Source organism: Brachyhypopomus gauderio, chromosome 7 (assembly GCF_052324685.1).
Source record: "Brachyhypopomus gauderio isolate BG-103 chromosome 7, BGAUD_0.2, whole genome shotgun sequence".
Lineage (NCBI taxonomy): Eukaryota > Metazoa > Chordata > Actinopteri > Gymnotiformes > Hypopomidae > Brachyhypopomus > Brachyhypopomus gauderio.
The window spans coordinates 1,716,412-1,734,440 of NC_135217.1; the positions used below are offsets into that span (position 1 = coordinate 1,716,412).

General features: G+C 40.1%; 2 protein-coding genes across 5 annotated transcripts; both read right to left on the reverse strand.

Annotated features, from left to right (window-relative positions):
• Window positions 1–1,121: 1,121 nt before the first annotated feature.
• On the reverse strand, window positions 1,122–5,611 carry LOC143518400 (uncharacterized). 3 transcript variants are annotated; one of them, XM_077010865.1, is made up of 4 exons: window positions 5,300–5,611; window positions 4,187–4,211; window positions 3,552–3,602; window positions 1,122–3,175 (listed from the first exon to the last, which is right to left on the reverse strand). In XM_077010865.1, the coding sequence occupies exons 2-4, from the start codon at window positions 4,206–4,208 to the stop codon at window positions 1,785–1,787; spliced, it is 1,464 nt and encodes a 487-aa protein (XP_076866980.1). In that variant the 5' UTR covers window positions 4,209–4,211; window positions 5,300–5,611; the 3' UTR covers window positions 1,122–1,784. The 3 variants fall into 3 exon arrangements, with proteins under 3 accessions (XP_076866980.1, XP_076866982.1, XP_076866981.1); XM_077010867.1 differs by lacking the exon at window positions 3,552–3,602; XM_077010866.1 differs by lacking the exon at window positions 5,300–5,611 and having other exon boundaries at window positions 3,552–3,859; window positions 4,187–4,205.
• Window positions 5,612–9,927: 4,316 nt separating this feature from the next.
• Window positions 9,928–16,348, reverse strand: LOC143518396 (uncharacterized). Of its 2 annotated transcripts, XM_077010858.1 has the most exons (9): window positions 16,147–16,347; window positions 14,466–14,870; window positions 13,830–14,021; window positions 13,520–13,713; window positions 13,313–13,348; window positions 13,123–13,147; window positions 12,446–12,697; window positions 12,141–12,331; window positions 9,928–12,004 (listed from the first exon to the last, which is right to left on the reverse strand). In XM_077010858.1, exons 1-9 carry the CDS (start codon window positions 16,208–16,210, stop codon window positions 11,825–11,827), a joined length of 1,539 nt encoding a protein of 512 aa, XP_076866973.1. In that variant the 5' UTR covers window positions 16,211–16,347; the 3' UTR covers window positions 9,928–11,824. The 2 variants fall into 2 exon arrangements, with proteins under 2 accessions (XP_076866973.1, XP_076866974.1); XM_077010859.1 differs by lacking the exon at window positions 13,313–13,348 and having other exon boundaries at window positions 16,147–16,348.
• Between the last annotated feature and the right edge of the window lie 1,681 nt (window positions 16,349–18,029).

Genomic DNA, 18,029 nt, shown 5'->3' on the forward strand with positions numbered 1-18,029 from the left:
GCACTGAGACAAATAACCATCGTGGAAAAAAAATTGAGTGATGGGTTCTATATGGTTTTGAGCATGCAAAATTGAGTGATATTTAAATCGTTTCCAGAAGTGATTTTTGGTCACTTTATTTATCATATACTCCTACTGTGGTTGTTGTTGTTGTTTTATTGTTGCTACACCTTGTTTACCTGCCTTGTGTTTCACCTGTCTCTCGTTCTACCATCATTAATGTGTCCATTTAAACCTTCATGTTTTACCCTCCGTTGTTGGCCTTTAATTGTCATGATTGTCTTGGTGCTTGTCATGTGTGAATAAATGTTATGGTGACAATGAAACCATTCCAACAACCGTCCAACGACATTCCACACCAACATGAACTGATTAGGATCTTATCACTTTCCAGCTCTTATCAGGTCTGAGGGAGCCCCACACCTGCTCTGCCAGTTCCAGTTTACTGAAGCACATGCTAATCTCACGCACTCTCAGATATAACACACTTCTTCCTCACAGAACACACTCTGCAATTCAATGCATTGTAATAACAAATACTCCAAACAGACAAATCCTAGTTTCACATACTGTGTTGCAACACTGCTGATACATGCTTATCACCACAATGTTTACAATCATTTTATTAATGTAATTGGTTTCATTCTGTCTTTAAGTAGAAACATTGATTGTATACATAGTCATGATGCCAAGTGAAATCTATATGTAAAATTAAAAATGTCAATAATGACTTTCTTTGTAAATGATGGGACTCAATAATTTTCCTCTAGATTATTAAGTTGCATTATGATGTGAGCTGTAAAAAAATCTGTAAAAAATCTACACTACTCACAGTGCTCAGAGTAATCTTGTTCTGTGTTACAGTGGAAGACAATATGAATGTTTGATTAAATGATAAAAACTCATATCAGTGTAATGGTTTTCAAATGTTCTTTAGAAAAATGATTGCCAGATACTTGATAAAGTGCTTTCAGTTCTGCTTCTAGGTCAATTCCTGCTCTTGAAACAATGCTCTTGAAACATCATCCACCTTCTTCAGGCATGAAGGTTGTTTGTGGAGATTACTAATAAAATCCTTCTGAGCTCTTATTGTAATACAACAAAAAAGAACGCACTTCACATGCACTAGAGGGAAGTTTATTTTGATTTGTAACAAAACTTTTGCATAACTTGATTGTGCAGGAATATAAAGGTATCATCAACTGTGCTAGACTAAGATTCTATATGAATATTCACTGGTCAAAAAATTAACGGGAACACTTAAACAACACAATGTAACTCATACTACATACTAATCTAAACTAAAGTATAGTTTAGATTAGTATGTATCAGATTAGACCAAATCAGTGATTTATCATACATACTAGTGGCTCTTCTTCCCCTCGTGTCCTGTGCTCCTGTGTTGTCTGTTAATATAACCACAAACTAAAGGATCAAATGCTGTGCTTTTCCTGCTAAATTACAGCCAAAAAATCAAGAAATAGAATCAATCAGCCCTTCAGAGAAACAAAGAGGCCATTAATGAAAACTAAGGTGTTACTTTATGTTGTAGTAGAATGGTAATACAATGGCGCCCCCTTTCTCAGAACTGTTGGCATTGCGTCTGTTATGAGAACATAATTTTCATAATGTAAAGAACGTGATTGTGTGATTTACATCTGAACATCTGCTGTGTTATCTGCTGCCAAACAGGTTCTCCTAGTCATCATTTCAGTTTACCTCTGGAGGGGAGAACCACCGTTATTGGTATCAATCTTTCAGTTTCTTTTTCACTAAGGAATCAATCAACATGTGGCAGCCTCCCTCCTGCCTCCTTCTACATTCATTCGTTCATTTCGCTCTTTCTCTCTTTCATCTACCTGCTTCTTTCTTTCATATAGAAATTTCTCTCTTTCATTTTGCTGTCTCTCCCTTTGATCTAACAGGTTCTCTCTCCCATCTACTTGTTCCTCTCTTTCATCCAACAATTTCTCTCGTTCATTTCGCCATTTCTCTCTCTCATCTACCTGCTTCTTTCTATGATCTACCTGCTTCTTTCTTTCATCTAGAAATTTCTCTCTTTCATTTCGCTGTCTCTCCCTTTCATCTAACAGGTTCTCTCTCTTATCTACTTGTTCCTCTCTTTCATCTAACAATTTCTCTCGTTCATTTCGCTCTTTCTCTCTTTCATCTACCTGCTTCTTTCTTTCATATAGAAATTTCTCTCTTTCATTTTGCTGTCTCTCCCTTTGATCTAACAGGTTCTCTCTCCCATGTACTTGTTCCTCTCTTTCATCCAACAATTTCTCTCGTTCATTTCGCCATTTCTCTCTCTCATCTACCTGCTTCTTTCTATGATCTACCTGCTTCTTTCTTTCATCTAGTAATTTCTCTCTTTCATTTTGCTGTTTCTCTCTTTCATCTACCAGCTTCTCTCTTTCATTTAGCCATGTGTCCCTTTTATTTTGCTGTTTCTCTCTTTCAATATGCTGTTTCTCTCTTTCATTTTGCTGTTTCTCTCTTTCATCTAGCTCTTTCTCTCTTTCAACTACCTGCTTCTCTCTCTCTTTTTGCTGTTTCTGTCCTTCACCTAGTTGTTTATTTCTTTCATCTAGCTGTTTCTGTCTTCCATTTTGCTCTTTTTCTCTTTTATTTAACTGTTTCCCTTTTTCCTTTTGGTTTTCCTTTTCATCTGTGTGTTCCTCTCTGTTCTTTGGTGGGTTTGACACATCATTCCTTCTGTACTTCTTTGTTTGATTCTCTTCTTCTGTTTGCTGTTGCACCTGATTGGGCTGTTGGTCTGTTCCTGTATCATCTTCATGCTGTAGTTCCGGGTCATTTGCAGTCGTCCCTAGCAGAGTTTCTTTATTTCCTGCATTGGTAGCTTTTGACTGGTCTTTTGCTTTTTCATCTAATGAAGGGTGTTGCGGCTGTCCAGCGCGATCTGACTGCTGTTTGCCACAATTTTGATTATTTGTGTCTCCCGACATCATGCTGGTCTCTGTTCCTTCATTTCCACAGTTTGGCCTCTCATCTGTGTGTTGTTCTCTGTTCTCCGGTTGGTCTGTCACATCATTCCTTCTGTTCATCTCTTCTGTTGCTCTGGTCTTTCTCCCTGTCTCTTCACTGCCCTCATCTTCACCCTCCACACCTTCTACAACCTCATGATGAACACTGTGGTGCTCAGCTGAGTATCCTGTTTAAGAACAAGTGTTTGTAATGAGTGATTGATGATACAGCTGAATTACTAGGTGGTCACATACAGTTTTCACATAGAGTATGATTAGTTTATTAATTTAGTCTTTCTTCCTATAGTTTTTTTTAGTTTTCCTCTGAACCCTTCATATTAAATGGATCTCCTTTACATGTTGCATATTTATGCATTAGCATTATAAATAACATTATAAATATTAACTACACAAAAACATGATGAAAACATGCACATAAACATATAATTTCTAATTCATCAAATTCATGTATGCTTAAACATTTAATCTTGTAATATGATCATTTCTCATTCAGTTTTTCAGTCTTTCTCTAAAACCCTCCAACCCCAAACTGGTCTTCATTACCTGTTTCTGCAGTTTGTCTCTGCATGTCTGCAGTATCTTGGTAAGTGAAATCTGTTGAAGACAATATATCCTATACATGTATGTATACTGCTCAACTCTGTTTACTACTATAATCCTTCCTGACTGCACTCTACTGAACAAACATGTGCACTGGGGACAAGGATCTCACAGCTTCTCTGGGCTGAACTAGACTACTGAGGGAGAGAAACAGCCCTCCAGGATGGGGCTGCCATGACTCCTGAAAGAACTTATAAAGGTCAGGAGGTCAAACCACCAACACACCTGCTGAAAGTTCATAAAAAGATATTCTGAAAATGGAGGATATAGAGAAAGTTAAAAGCACATGCTAAAACGAAAGCTGTCAAAAATAAAACTGTTCCTAAGTGAAGGAACAATGGAATCAAGTGGAGATTTTATTAAATGTAAAATTAATTTAAGAATATTTTTTATCCTTAAATAAAAAACAAACTCGTCTTTTGATGAGTGAATTTCTGATATGTGAATTTGTCATTATTCTGATGAACATAAAGCACACACAGACATGGGGAGATACAGACAGGTAAATGTGACTGGGTCTCATCACCTTTCTTCACATGGGAGTGAGACAGGTAGCACTGACACAGTTCTCCACTCACCTGAGTTACTGTCAGAGCTCATGTCCTGCAGGGAATAATGAGAAAGAATGATAAAGTGTTATGATCCATATTAAAATCACACTACTAATCCTGTCAAAAGAGTGTTATGATCCATATTCAAATCACACCCCTAATCCTGTCAAAAGAGTGTTATGATCCATATTCAAATCACACCCCTAATCCTGTCAAAAGAGTGTTATGATCCATATTGAAATCACACCCCTAATCCTTTCAAAAGAGTGTGGAAGTGTTACCAAAAGGTAATGGAATAAGCCCTGCTTTTGGTTAACCCTTTACTGGTGGGATAGATTGCACCATTACCCATATATTGAATATTAATGCACACCAAAGAATAACAAGTCAATGTTGTAAGAAAAGTTACCAATTTGCCAATTGTGGTTTTCACCAAATCATAATACACACTAGTGAACACTAGGGGGCTGTGAATACACAAACACTGGTGAGCACTGTGAGTACACACGTGCCCAGAGCAGTGGGCAGCCCTAGCACCGGGGAGCAGTTGGGGTTACATGCCTTGGTCAACAGTACTTCAGTCATGGCTTAGCTGGGAATCAAACCTACAACACTCTGATCACTAGATCAGCTCCCCTACCACTCGACCATGGCTGGCCCATGTACCTGACCTAACAGGAAATATAACAATGTTATACAGATCTGGTTCTACTACTTCATGACAAAGATCTTAAACAAAGATTCAGTAGTTGAAAAAGCATCAGTTGACAGTTCATTTAAAAATAAGGAAAATCACAAAGAATCATTATCCTATAAAACTACAAAAACACTGGAGGACAGACCTACTAGATAGGCTCATAATCACACAGAACCACATCAACACAGGGGGACAGACATATTGCAATGCTCTGGAGATCTTACACAACATATCAGACTCTCCCACAGAAACTCCAGTGTAGCTCCCATACACACAGGCTACTTTCTCATTTACTTACCTATATACACTGCTTATTATCATATATATAATTTTAGCGTTTTATATTATCTATTGCCCACCTATACCTATTAGTTCATGATTTTAGGCTATGCCCATGCTCTGTTTGCAGAGCCTATACATTTCAGTCTGAAATATCTACTCACCGTCGTTAATCTTCAGGTAGTGAGACACGAAGGTAATGAGCTTTCTCTTTGAACACACAGAATGGGCGTGCCCTACTCTGTTGTACTCTAACTACCGTTTACCTTTTCACGCTGTTAAAACCAGCGAACGAATGTTTATGATTGTGGTCAAATATACCGTTACTGCCGTTTATCGCTCCTTTACGTTATCTTACTTGCGGGTGATGTGCTAGGCTGATTTCACCGCTTTTTAGACTTTCTGAACTGGCAGGAGGTGCAGCAAAAAAGGCTGTTATACTTTTGCATCTGAGCATAGCGCTCGACTCCGCACACTGCGCGCGCCGCGAACCTGTGTGTCAGAAGCGTTTATACTGGACACGTCACATTCTCTGCTGTTCTCCGAAACAATAGCAGTAGTAGTAGTGACGGACTTAGCAATTTGGGGGCTCAAGGCGAATTTAGCTAGGGGGCCCATTAATATGCGAGAAATAACTTAGCTAGTCAGGGGGTCCCTACAGTGTGGGGTGCAGTGGGCGGGGCCCAAGGCAGTTGCCTAGCAAAGACAACCTCTGAGTAGTAGTATAGTGGTAGTGTAATGGTAGTATAAAGAAATACCCCCAGGGTAATGAACATTTACCTGACGAATTTTTATGTTGCATTAACGCTAACAAATACATCAAATATGTATTAGCTCTTTAAAGTTGTGAAACATAATCCACGTCAATATCTATGTGGTAAAAGAGCATAGGCCTATCGACTACATGTAGCCTATATCTGAGAAAATTAAAGTGTATATATTCGTTAAAAGAACTAGCGCATACGTATTGTCATGAATAGAGTATTAGCAGAAACTACCGGTGTAGGTTGTAACACATGCTGGGGTAAGTTGTAACAATTAGACAAAAGAAGCAAAAACAGAGGCCACACCATGCAATATGCTTCAAAAAGAGGTTTATTGAAATAAAAGAACAATCCAGAACAATGTCTCTCTCTCTCTCTGTGACTGACTCATATCCACTTTCTGTTTTACTGTGTGTGTGTGTGTGTGCGTGCGTGCATGCGTGCGTGTGTGTGTGTGTGTGTAAATTAGTGTACTAGAACAATCTTATTTAACAATATGTATGCCTAATGAACACTAATACAACGTACGTATGTAAAGAACATGTAGGTCAAATAATAAACAATGTGTGTGTGTGTGTGTGCGCGCACGTGTGTGTGTGTGTGTGTGTGTGTGGTGTGTATGTGGGGTGTGTGTGTGTGTGTGTGTGTGTGTGTGCGCACACGTGTGTGTGTGTGTGGTGTGTATGTGGGGTGTGTGTGTGTGTGTGTTACATGGCAGATACCATGTGCCTTTGCAACTGATCTGACTGACTTGTCCTTCTTTGTGATCTCATCAGATGCTTTTTTAAAAATCATTTGCAGGCACACCTCTTTCAGTCTTTCTTTAAAATTATTAAAAATCAAGAAAGTTTTTTTACTTGTATCTAAGGTGATGGTTGTGTTACAACCCACCCCACCCCTGTCAGCCATTGTTTGTCTAGCTGTATTAGCATAGTGATTTGAAATTAACAGGGAAAAAATGTATCTATTACAGTTTAATGTAAAATAATTTATATGGTTTTATCTGCAAGAATAAGTAATAAAGAGAATATAGTCTGTATTCAGACATTTACTTTCTTACCTCAAAATCATTTTTTCTCTATGGAATCTGCATGTGCCTGTTTCATGGGCCTGTTGCAGGGCCCGGTGGGGAACAGCATGAAGGAGACACATGGGTCCACTCTCCCATGGGCCCACCATCTGTGGGAAAGGTAGTACTAGGGGTTCGGGGCATTGTGAATTGGGTGGTGGCTGAAGGCGGGGGCCTTGGTGTTCTGATCCTCCGTTACTGAAGTTGATTCTTGGGACATGAAACGTAAGCTCTCTGGTCGGGAAGGAGCTCGAGGCTGGAGTTGCCCATGGTGAAAGGCAGAGAACAGGAGTGGGTTTACTCATAGCCCCCTGGCTCGCTGCCTGTGTATAGGGGTTTTCCCCGGTAGACAAGAGGGTTGCTTCCCTGCACCTTTTTGGGGAATGTACTCTGACTGTTGTTTGTGCTTATGCACCAAATGGCAGTTCAGAGTACCCGGACTTCTTGGAGTTCCATGTTCAAGCACAAAGGTATACATAAGTTCACATAGCACCAGGATACCTCAGCTTGCAGTTCAATGATTGACTTTGTAGTTGTGTCGCCGGACTTGCATCTGTGTGTTTTGGACACTTGGTTAAAGAGTGGAGCTGAGCTCAAGTGGAGCTGTCAACTGATCAAATTGAGTTGGATCAAATGGCAGGTGAGGATGTGGGAAAGATCTGGCAGACCCCAGTGTTTTGTGAGCGTTTGCTGGGAATGTCTGGCAGAGGAAACTGTCAGAAAGATCATTCACTTTCACGTCCAACAGACCTTTGACCTCTTTGTCATGCTGAAGAAAGAATCATATCAGGCCTGGTTGGCTTGTGGGACTCTGGAGGCAGCAAATCGTTACAGGAGGGCCAAGCGGCTTGCAGCCCTGACTGTCGCAGAGGCAAAATCTCGTGTGTGGGAAGAGTTCGGTGAGGCCATGGAAAGTGACTTTTGGCTCCAAGAAGATTCTGGAAAACCATCAGGCAACTCAGGGGAAAGTGGTTCCTGACCAACACTGTATACAGTGAGGCTGGGAATCTGCTGTCCTCGACTGGGGATGACATCAGGTGGTGGAAGGAATACTTCAAGGATCTTCTCCATCCCACCATCACACATTCCATAGAGGAAGCAGAGGCCTCATGTTACTCAACCCTTTCTCTTGTTGGTCTCTGGTTGCGGTCATTTGTGTTTCATCACCATTCCTTTCATTTTTGTTATTTTGTCTCCTGCTATTCTTCGAGTACTTACCTCCTGTGCTGCTCTCTGGCCTTCCTCAAGTTTTTCCCCTACCGTTTTCTTCCTATCCGTTTCTACATGTGCTTTGTGCATTTGGAGAAGGCATTCAACCTTCTCCGGGAGTATAGAGTACTGGGCCCACTGCAATGGGCTATCCAGTCCTGGTAAAAACGGAGCAGGAGCTTGGTTTGCATGGCTGACAGTAAGACAGACTGGTTTCCAGTTGTGGTCAGCATCCATCAGGGCTGCCCTTTTTGGTGCCCAATCTGGTGGCCTCAGAATTCCTCGTCTCCTTTTTGTGGATGACGTGGTCCTGTTGGCATCATCGGGATTTCCAGCTCTCACTGGATCAGTTTGCAGCTGAGAGCAAGTCAGCCAGGATTAGAATCAGCACCTCTAAAACTGAGACCATGGTACTCGGTCAGACAAGGGTGGAGTACCCTCTGTAGGTCAGGAATGAATCCTTGCCTCAAGTGGAGGAGTTCAAGTATGTTGGGATCTTGTTCATGGGTGATGAAAGATGCCAGTTGAGGTGGTTCGGACATATGGTCCAGAAGCCCTGTGGGCACCTCCAAGGTGATGTGCTCCAGCTTGTCCAACTGAAAGGAGACCCCGGGGATTACCCAGGGCTCACTGGAGAGATTATATCGGCCACCATGTTAAAACTGTTCTGCACTGAGACAAATAACCATCGTGGAAAAAAAATTGAGTGATGGGTTCTATATGGTTTTGAGCATGCAAATTGAGTGATATTTAAATCGTTTCCAGAAGTGATTTTTGGTCACTTTATTTATCATATACTCCCACTCTCAATTTAGTGTGCATCTTTGTTGTGATACGTTTGTGTGGTTGTTGTTGTTGTTTTATTGTTGCTACACCTTGTTTACCTGCCTTGTGTTTCACCTGTCTCTCATTCTACCATCATTAATGTGTCCATTTAAACCTTCATGTTTTACCCTCCGTTGTTGGCCTTTAATTGTCATGATTGTCTTGGTGCTTGTCATGTGTGAATAAATGTTATGGTGACAATGAAACCATTCCAACAACCGTCCAACGACATTCCACACCAACATGAACTGATTAGGATCTTATCACTTTCCAGCTCTTATCAGGTCTGAGGGAGCCCCACACCTGCTCGGCCAGTTCCAGTTTACTGAAGCACATGCTAATCTCACGCACTCTCAGATATAACACACTTCTTCCTCACAGAACACACTCTGCAATTCAATGCATTGTAATAACAAATACTCCAAACAGACAAATCCTATAGTTTCACATACTGTGTTGCAACACTGCTGATACATGCTTATCACCACAATGTTTACAATCATTTTATTAATGTAACTGGTTTCATTCTGTCTTTAAGTAGAAACATTGATTGTATACATAGTCATGATGCCAAGTGAAATCTATATGTAAAATTAAAAATGTCAATAATGACTTTCTTTGTAAATGATGGGACTCAATAATTTTCCTCTAGATTATTAAGTTGCATTATGATGTGAGCTGTAAAAAAATCTGTAAAAAATGAATGTTTGATTAAATGATAAAAACTCATATCAGTGTAATGGTTTTCAAATGTTTTTTAGAAAAATGATTGCCAGATACTTTATAAAGTGCTTTCATTTCTGCTTCTAGGTCAATTCCTGCTCTTGAAACATCATCCACCTTCTTCAGGCATGAAGGTTGTTTGTGGAGATTACTAATAAAATCCTTCTGAGCTCTTATTGTAATTCAACATAAAAGAACGCACTTCACATGCACTGGAGGGAAGTTTATTTTGATTTGTAACAAAACTTTTGCATAAATTGATTGTGCAGGAATATAAAAGTATCATCAACTGTGCTAGACTAAGATTCTATATGAATATTCACTGGTCAAAAAAATAACAGGAACAACACAATGTAACTCATACTACATACTAATCTAAACTAAAGCATAGTTTAGATTAGTATGTATCAGATTAGACCAAATCAGTGATTTATCATACATACTAGTGTCTCTTCTTCCCCTCGTGTCCTGTGCTCCTGTGTTGTCTGTTAATATAACCACAAACTAAAGGATCAAATGCTGTGCTTTTCCTGCTAAATTACAGCCAAAAAATCAAGAAAGAGAATCAATCAGCCCTTCAGAGAAACAAAGAGGCAGTTTTAACAAAACTAAGGTGTTACTTTATGTTGCAGTAGAATGGTAATACAATGGCGCCCCCTTTCTCAGAACTGTTGGCATTGCGTCTGTTATGAGAACATAATTTTCATAATGTAAAGAACGTGATTGTGTGATTTACATCTGAACATCTGCTGTGTTATCTGCTGCCAAACAGGTTCTCCTAGTCACCATTTCAGTTTACCTCTGGAGGGGAGAACCACCGTTATTAGTATCAATCTTTCAGTTTCTTTTTCACTAAGGAATCAATCAACATGTGGCAGCCTCCCTCCTGCCTCCTTCTACATTCAAATGGTCAGATTACTAAAACAAATGCCATGCCGGTAACTGATCTGAGAACAGCCACATGAGACTTCCGCGAACCCACTTCATCCATCTCCTGTTATCACTGAACGTTCATTTTTCATGTGTGTTCATACTATCAGTACGGTCCCTCCCCTTCATGTGTGCACTGTGAAATCCATAAATCCAATCTGAATGTAATCCTAAAAGGTCACATCCCATCTATCCAGAAATTCACAGGAGTAGATCTAACTGAGATTATTCTGATGAAATGTTCTCTCATTCTTCACCAGTATCTGTTGCCAGGTGAGAAATATAGGATTATGGTACCACAGACATAAAATTGGCATATTTTAAGGGAAATTATCATACACCCATAACCAAAATTCTGAAGCAAACACATACACATCACTAGTAGCTCACATTTAGAAAAGCAGATTGGCTGGAATTTCAGGGTTCACTAAAAACGGACAGACAGTTGAGACAGACCAGATCAAATTATCGTATATGTGGCCTTTTTTGGGATTATTGATCGTACACAGTGCAGAGGGCAAAATTATAGAACAAATACAATAATTATCATACACCTGGCAACACTGCCAGTAGTAAAGCACAGGCATGCCTAGCCTGTATTTATTCTTCCTGTCATTTGTCACTTAGCCATTCTAATAATCCACTTTATTTATATTATATTATTTAATTATTGATGTGAAAGTCTGCATATACTGGTGCCAGAGACCAGTTCACCTTTTATGTATTTATTGGACAATAACATTCTGAGAGATGATTAATAAAACTATTACAATATGTCCGGTTTTAGGAAAATGATCCATTCAATCTACAAACACAAGGTAACATAATGAGACAATGCCATTGTCTCTAAAGTACCAGTGTGCCAGTAATTTAGTAGTAGTATTAAGTATTTAAATTGATTTCCAGTTTAAGTGAATTAAGACTTTGTTTTTAAGCAGAAAATGTGTGTGGCCCCTCCCCAAAAACACAGATGTCAAGCTCACTCAGCTGTTAATGAGACATACTGTACAAACATCCCAGATCAGGTCTGAAATGAAACCCCATGGGGAAATTGGAGCTTCCAGCTTAACAGTCTTTAAAGTAATGAACTCAAGTACACAGTCCTGTCCAGTACACGTTTCCTCTCAGCAGACATTAGCTTAGTCTTTAACTTCCACTCGTTTATGCTCTTACTCTCTCTTTCGTTTTTTGTCTTCTGTCTCCTGATGTTCCCCTGGTTGTGTCTCAGATTTGCGTTTGAGCTGTCTGTGTTGTTTGTCTATCTTAGCTTCTGCCTCAGCATGGTGAGGAATGTTCATGGCATCACTGGAAAGTCCTCCTGACTCACACGTGTATACATCCCCTGGATCCTGAAAAAAGCAATAATTTGATATTCTAATTAATATTGTACATACATTTACAAATAAATACATCCACAAACAATACATTTCTACACAATACATTTCTGTGTGGAATGAACTAAAGAATGTTTATTTTCTGTCATACCTTTTTAATGTATTCCACAACTCTGCTCACAGCTTCAGTGTTCCTTGTGCACTTCAGCAAACCCTGATCCTCATGGAACAGACAGTCCACTGTGGTCATGTTCTTCCTGGTTACAGATCTGCTGCTGTCTGGTACAGTGCAGTATGGGTCAAATGTGTGATGGAGCACCACTAGAACAGCAGGCTTGGAGACTGTGGACAGAGAGCAAGACTTGATCTTGTGAGCAGGACTTTATCTCGTCAAACATGATGGAGCAGTGTGTGTCCAATATCTTATGTGTTCACAATGAAGAGGCTCAGAGTTACCTGCTTCAGTAATGAGCTTCAGCGCTGCTTCAATATCAGTTCCAGCCCGAGACACAATGGCACAGAATAGCAGAATGACATCACACTCCTCCACTGTAGACACCTCCTGCAGGTCTGGTATTTGTTTATGGAGCATTTGTAGAAAGTGTTCATGAGCACCAAGTGTTTTTCCACTTATGATAGAGACGTATTTAATCCGGTTGCTGTATTTGACCCTCTGTTTGGGCCATAAGTTCCATGTCCATCTGGGGCCTAAAACCAAATAAGAGAATCTGCTGCAGGCTTCACTTCATAACTGGGTGTAACTTCAGTACATAATAACAGTGCAGGAACACTTCATAACACATGGCACATCAACACCCACATTGCATGTTTTACCTCTGCTCTAGATCTGGTTATGTAATTTACAATATTTGCAGTATATTTTTGTATTTCATTTATATCTTGTCATTTATGTGCACTGGTACCGCAACACAATTTCCCCCATGGGCATAAAAAATACTCCATCCATCCATCACACAAACATTTACATGCCATTTCATGCAGGACAAATATATTTTACTGATTTAAAAAAACGTTTTAAAGAATATTTTTTAAATGATGTTGCACAGGGAACAAGATAATTTTCATTAAAGAAAATGAATCATTCAAGAATTACAATAAATAATATCACTTACCTTTACTCGTGTGTTTGGTGATTTCCTGTGAAAAAAAAATATATATATATACTCTCTCACACACAGAATACAAAAAACAAACCTCACCATAAGTATCAAGTTAGCAAACGCTGATCATTTGTCTCTCAGCAAAGTCAGTGAGATGAGTTCTACAAAACTGAGGTAATCTGTTTTTTTAAGCTTATTGTACCTTTGTAATGTTTTCAGGATTTGGTCCCCTGTTACTCTGCATAAAGATAAACTACATGTGACTAATACACAAAATCACATTGTTTACATCATTAAATTCTATAGAATATTTTCATATCCTGCTTATATATTGTATCTGTTTATATTCCAACAATGTTTGCTTACATTCTAAGACTAAAATAATGAATAACCGTTATAGAAAAAATACCTGATCCTCAATCCACTTTGAAATGCTGGTGAGAGCCTCTGTATTCTTCACACAGTCTAGAAGTCCCTGATCCTCATAGAACAGACAGTCCACTGTGGCCGTGTTCTCCCTGGTTACAGATCTGCTGCTGTCTGGTACAGTGCAGTCTGGGTCAAATGTGTGATGGAGCACCACTAGAACAGCAGGTTTGGAGACTGTGGACAGAGAGCAAGACTTGATCTTGTGATGCAAGATCTTTATTTTGTCAAACATGATGGAGCAGTGTGTGTCCAATATCTTATGTGTTCACAGTGAAGAGGCTCAGAGTTACCTGCTTCAGTAATGAGCTTCAGTGCTGCTTCAATATCAGTTCCAGCCCGAGACATGGGGCAGAACAGCAGAATGACATCACACTCCTCCACTGTAGACACCTCCTGCAGGTCTGGTATTTGTTCATGGAGACGGCTGATGAATCCTTCATGACTTCGTAAAGTGTTTCCAGCTACAATTGTGCAGTACGTAACTGAAGAAACAGAGCATTTTCAAAGATTAATCTAGAAATATTATACCAACTCAGTTTGTGCCGATCTGCACTCCTGCATAGTTTATCTCCATCCCTCTAACACACCTGATCAATTCTAGATTGTTTTCCCTTCTAATCCACAATGAGATTAAGCCACATGAGGAAACTCCGTACAATGCACAGAGGCTTTTGTCCCAGCACTCTAAGACTGTAAAGTATGTGAAAAAGAAGAGTGCTAAAGACTAGTGAGCATCAGAGCCTCAATCCAGGATGAAACAACCAAGAACCAGGAGAACACCAGAAAGATGGACCTAGTGATTAGTGAAACAAGCTCTGAGTACAGGATCAACAAAGGGTGGGACAGAGAGATTAATGCAAGATGCTACCAGGCAGAGCATACATGAAAACTCCATAACCAGTATGTATATACAAGAAGTTTTTTACCTTTCGCTCCTTTATTTTGCCATTTCTTTTTTACATTTTGCTGTGTCTCTTGTCCATCTAGCTGTTTGTCTATTTCTTTTTGCTCTTTCTCTCGTTCATCTAGCTGTTTCTCTCTTTCATCTGCAAGTTTCTCTCTTTCATCTAGCTGTTTCTCTCTTTCATCTAGCTGTTTCTCTCTTTCATCTAGCTGTTTCTCTCTTTTATCTATCTGTTTCCATTTTTCCTTTTGGTCTTCCATCTCATCTGTGTGTTGTTCTCTGTTCTCTGGTTGGTCTGTCACATCATTCCTTCTGTTCATCTCTTCTGTTGCTCTGGTCTTTCTCCCCGTCTCTGCACTGCCCTCATCTTCACCCTCCACACCTTCTACACCCTCATGATGGACACTGTGGTGCTCAGCTGAGTGTCCTGTTTAAGAACAAGAGTTTGTAATGAGTGAGTGATGATACAGCTGAATTACAAGGTCGACACATACAGTTTACACATACAGTATCATTAGTTTATTCTTTTGGCCAAGGAATTATATAGGCAAACCTTCCTATAGCATTTCTCTAAAATCTTCACCCATAATCTGAACTTCTTTACATGTTCCACTATTTGGTATTAACAACATAAATCACATTATACATATAAACACATGCATGAAAACATGCAGGTAAATGGTTCAGTATAATTTCCAGGTGATCACATTTAGATATGGTTAAACATCTAATCTAGTAATTCGGTCATTCCTCATCCAGTTTATCATTCTTTCTCCAGAGCTATCCAGTGCCTCCCTCCCTGTTGCACTGATCACTGCCAACAACCTGTCTCTAAGTGTTCAACTAACAATTAACGGTTATTTCGGAAATTAGGAAAATAACATATAATCACACAACACCACATCAACACATTAAAAGTGGGGACAGACGTGGGAAATCTCCAAATTCAACATTACACCATGCCATACTCCACTGTACCACCCTAAAACACACACCTGGCTCTCGTTCGAGTATAAGTTTATAAGGTTTGTTTCAGATTCACGTTTCCCTTCGTCGTGTTTCAGTTGTATATTGCCCTGCGAGTTTGTGTTTAGTTTAAGTAGCCTACGTTCCGTTTCAGATTGGTTTGTGTTTCATATGGTATTCGTTGTCTCATGTGTTTGTTTCGTGCTTTATCCGGTATCTTTTCTATTGCCTCTCGTCATATGATTTGTTCTTTGCTTATGTTCATCGTTCGTATGTGCATATTGTAAATCTAGTTGTTTTGAGTTTACTCTGGTATTTGCCGTGTTCTTATTATTTATAGTCCGTTAAGTTGTTAACCATGTCTCGTAAAAATCGAGTGCTCCGTGCAAACACGACACGTCTAACCAGTGGGGTCAGTCTAGTTAGCCTTGAGGCCCGCTCTCCAGCGCTAGTGCGTCCGCCCCAATGTTACAAAAACACACACTACATTTACTCACCTGTGTACGCAGTTTACTGTAGAATCATATAAGGTAAGCGTTATTATGTTAATTATACCAATACATTTACAATTTTCAGTCCAACGCCACATTTCTCTGACAGGATACACAAAGTACGAACGACAAACCTGTGATTGTTTTGAATAAGCGATTAGGTAGAACTGAATTTATGATCTTTTAGTCTATGATCATACTGTGTCTGCAGAGATTAACACATTTCAGTCTGAAGTATCTACTCACCTCCGTGTATCTCGACGTATAGGGGGCTACATATGTGAGACGCGAGGCTTTCATGCACTTTCATTTTCACTTCAGCTGGCCTTTTACACTGTGGGGTTTGACACTGATGTGTCGGTCGCGAACGAACCGGTTCAAAGAGCCGGCTCTTTTAAGTGAACGACGAAAGCCGGTTCCCCTCTAAGATCCCCCCCCGTCAACAAATTACGTTCGCCAACCCCTCAAATAAGGGAGAAGCCTCTCGCTGCAGCCTGCAGCAAGTATGTCTCGCTGCAGCCTGCAGGAAGGCGGAGTTGGACATCCAACCCCGCCCACATCCAACTCCACCCTCATAATGCGCTGTCGTGCGCCAACCCACTACTTCTTCATTCGAGAAGAACTGTGTGGTACTTGAAAATATGCATAATAACTCACAAGTGTTCAAGAGGCACGTCGTTGCGCTTAATTTACACATACCTCGTTTACTTTGTGTATCGTTCCACGTATGTTATTCATTATTTTTATTTATTGGGTGGCGAACGTAAAATGTTGACGGGGGGATGTAAAATGGACACAAATTAAGTATTATATCGCGATCGATCGATCGCCGGTGGTTGGCGCCAGAGTGAACTAGTAACTCATTGAATCATAGATGTAGATCAGAGGTAAATAAACTAGATTTTTTTTCGGCGTGAGAAATCGGATGTGTGGCGTGAGAGCGTGTGAAGACGGTCAAATGCGTGTGTCTCATGCTCAATGCGTCAGAGTTGGCAACCCTGCTACTATAAGTACACAATTAAAATAGTAATGTTTACTGTTTACTGATAATGTTGGTGATAGAGAAGGGGTATGTTGGTAATGTTGGTAATGGAGAAGGGGTGTAATCAGGGCTTAATTTGAGCCGGATCCTGCCGGAACAGGATCCGGGAACTCTTTCATTTTGAAGGGTGCGTTCCGGGAACTGTCTGCCTCGATCCGGTAACTTTCAAGCCTACTAATTATAAGTTATGAAGAAATCTGTCTTCAAAATGAAAGAGTTCCCGGATCCTGTTCCGGCAGGATCCGGCTCAAATTAAGCCCTGATTACACCCCTTCTCCATTACCAACATTACCAACATACCCCTTCTCTATCACCAACATTATCAGTAAACAGTAAACATTACCATTTTAATTGTGTACTTATAGTAGCAGGGTTGCCAACTCTGACGCATTGAGCATGAGACACACGCATTTGACCGTCTTCACACGCTCTCACGCCACACATCCGATTTCTCACGCCGAAAAAAAATCTAGTTTATTTACCTCTGATCTACATCTATGATTCAATGAGTTACTAGTTCACTCTGGCGCCAACCACCGGCGATCGATCGATCGCGATATAATACTTAATTTGTGTCCATTTTACATCCCCCCGTCAACATTTTACGTTCGCCACCCAATAAATAAAAATAATGAATAACATACGTGGAACGATACACAAAGTAAACGAGGTATGTGTAAATTAAGCGCAACGACGTGCCTCTTGAACACTTGTGAGTTATTATGCATATTTTCAAGTACCACACAGTTCTTCTCGAATGAAGAAGTAGTGGGTTGGCGCACGACAGCGCATTAGAGGGTGGAGTTGGATGTGGGCGGGGTTGGATGTCCAACTCCGCCTTCCTGCAGGCTGCAGCGAGACATACTTGGAGAAAGGAGCCATTTGGGAACCGAAAGAGACTCTTTATGAGCTGAGCCAAAAGATCCGGCTCCCTAAAAAGAGCCGAAATTCCCATCACTATTTGACACTCCATGGCCGGGTGTATCTGTTTATTTGATATATAGCTGGTGGTGTAAATGTAACGTTAGTGCCGCGTATTGGTCAGTTAAGCTATGTGAAGACAAACTAAGACAGCTTTAACGATAGT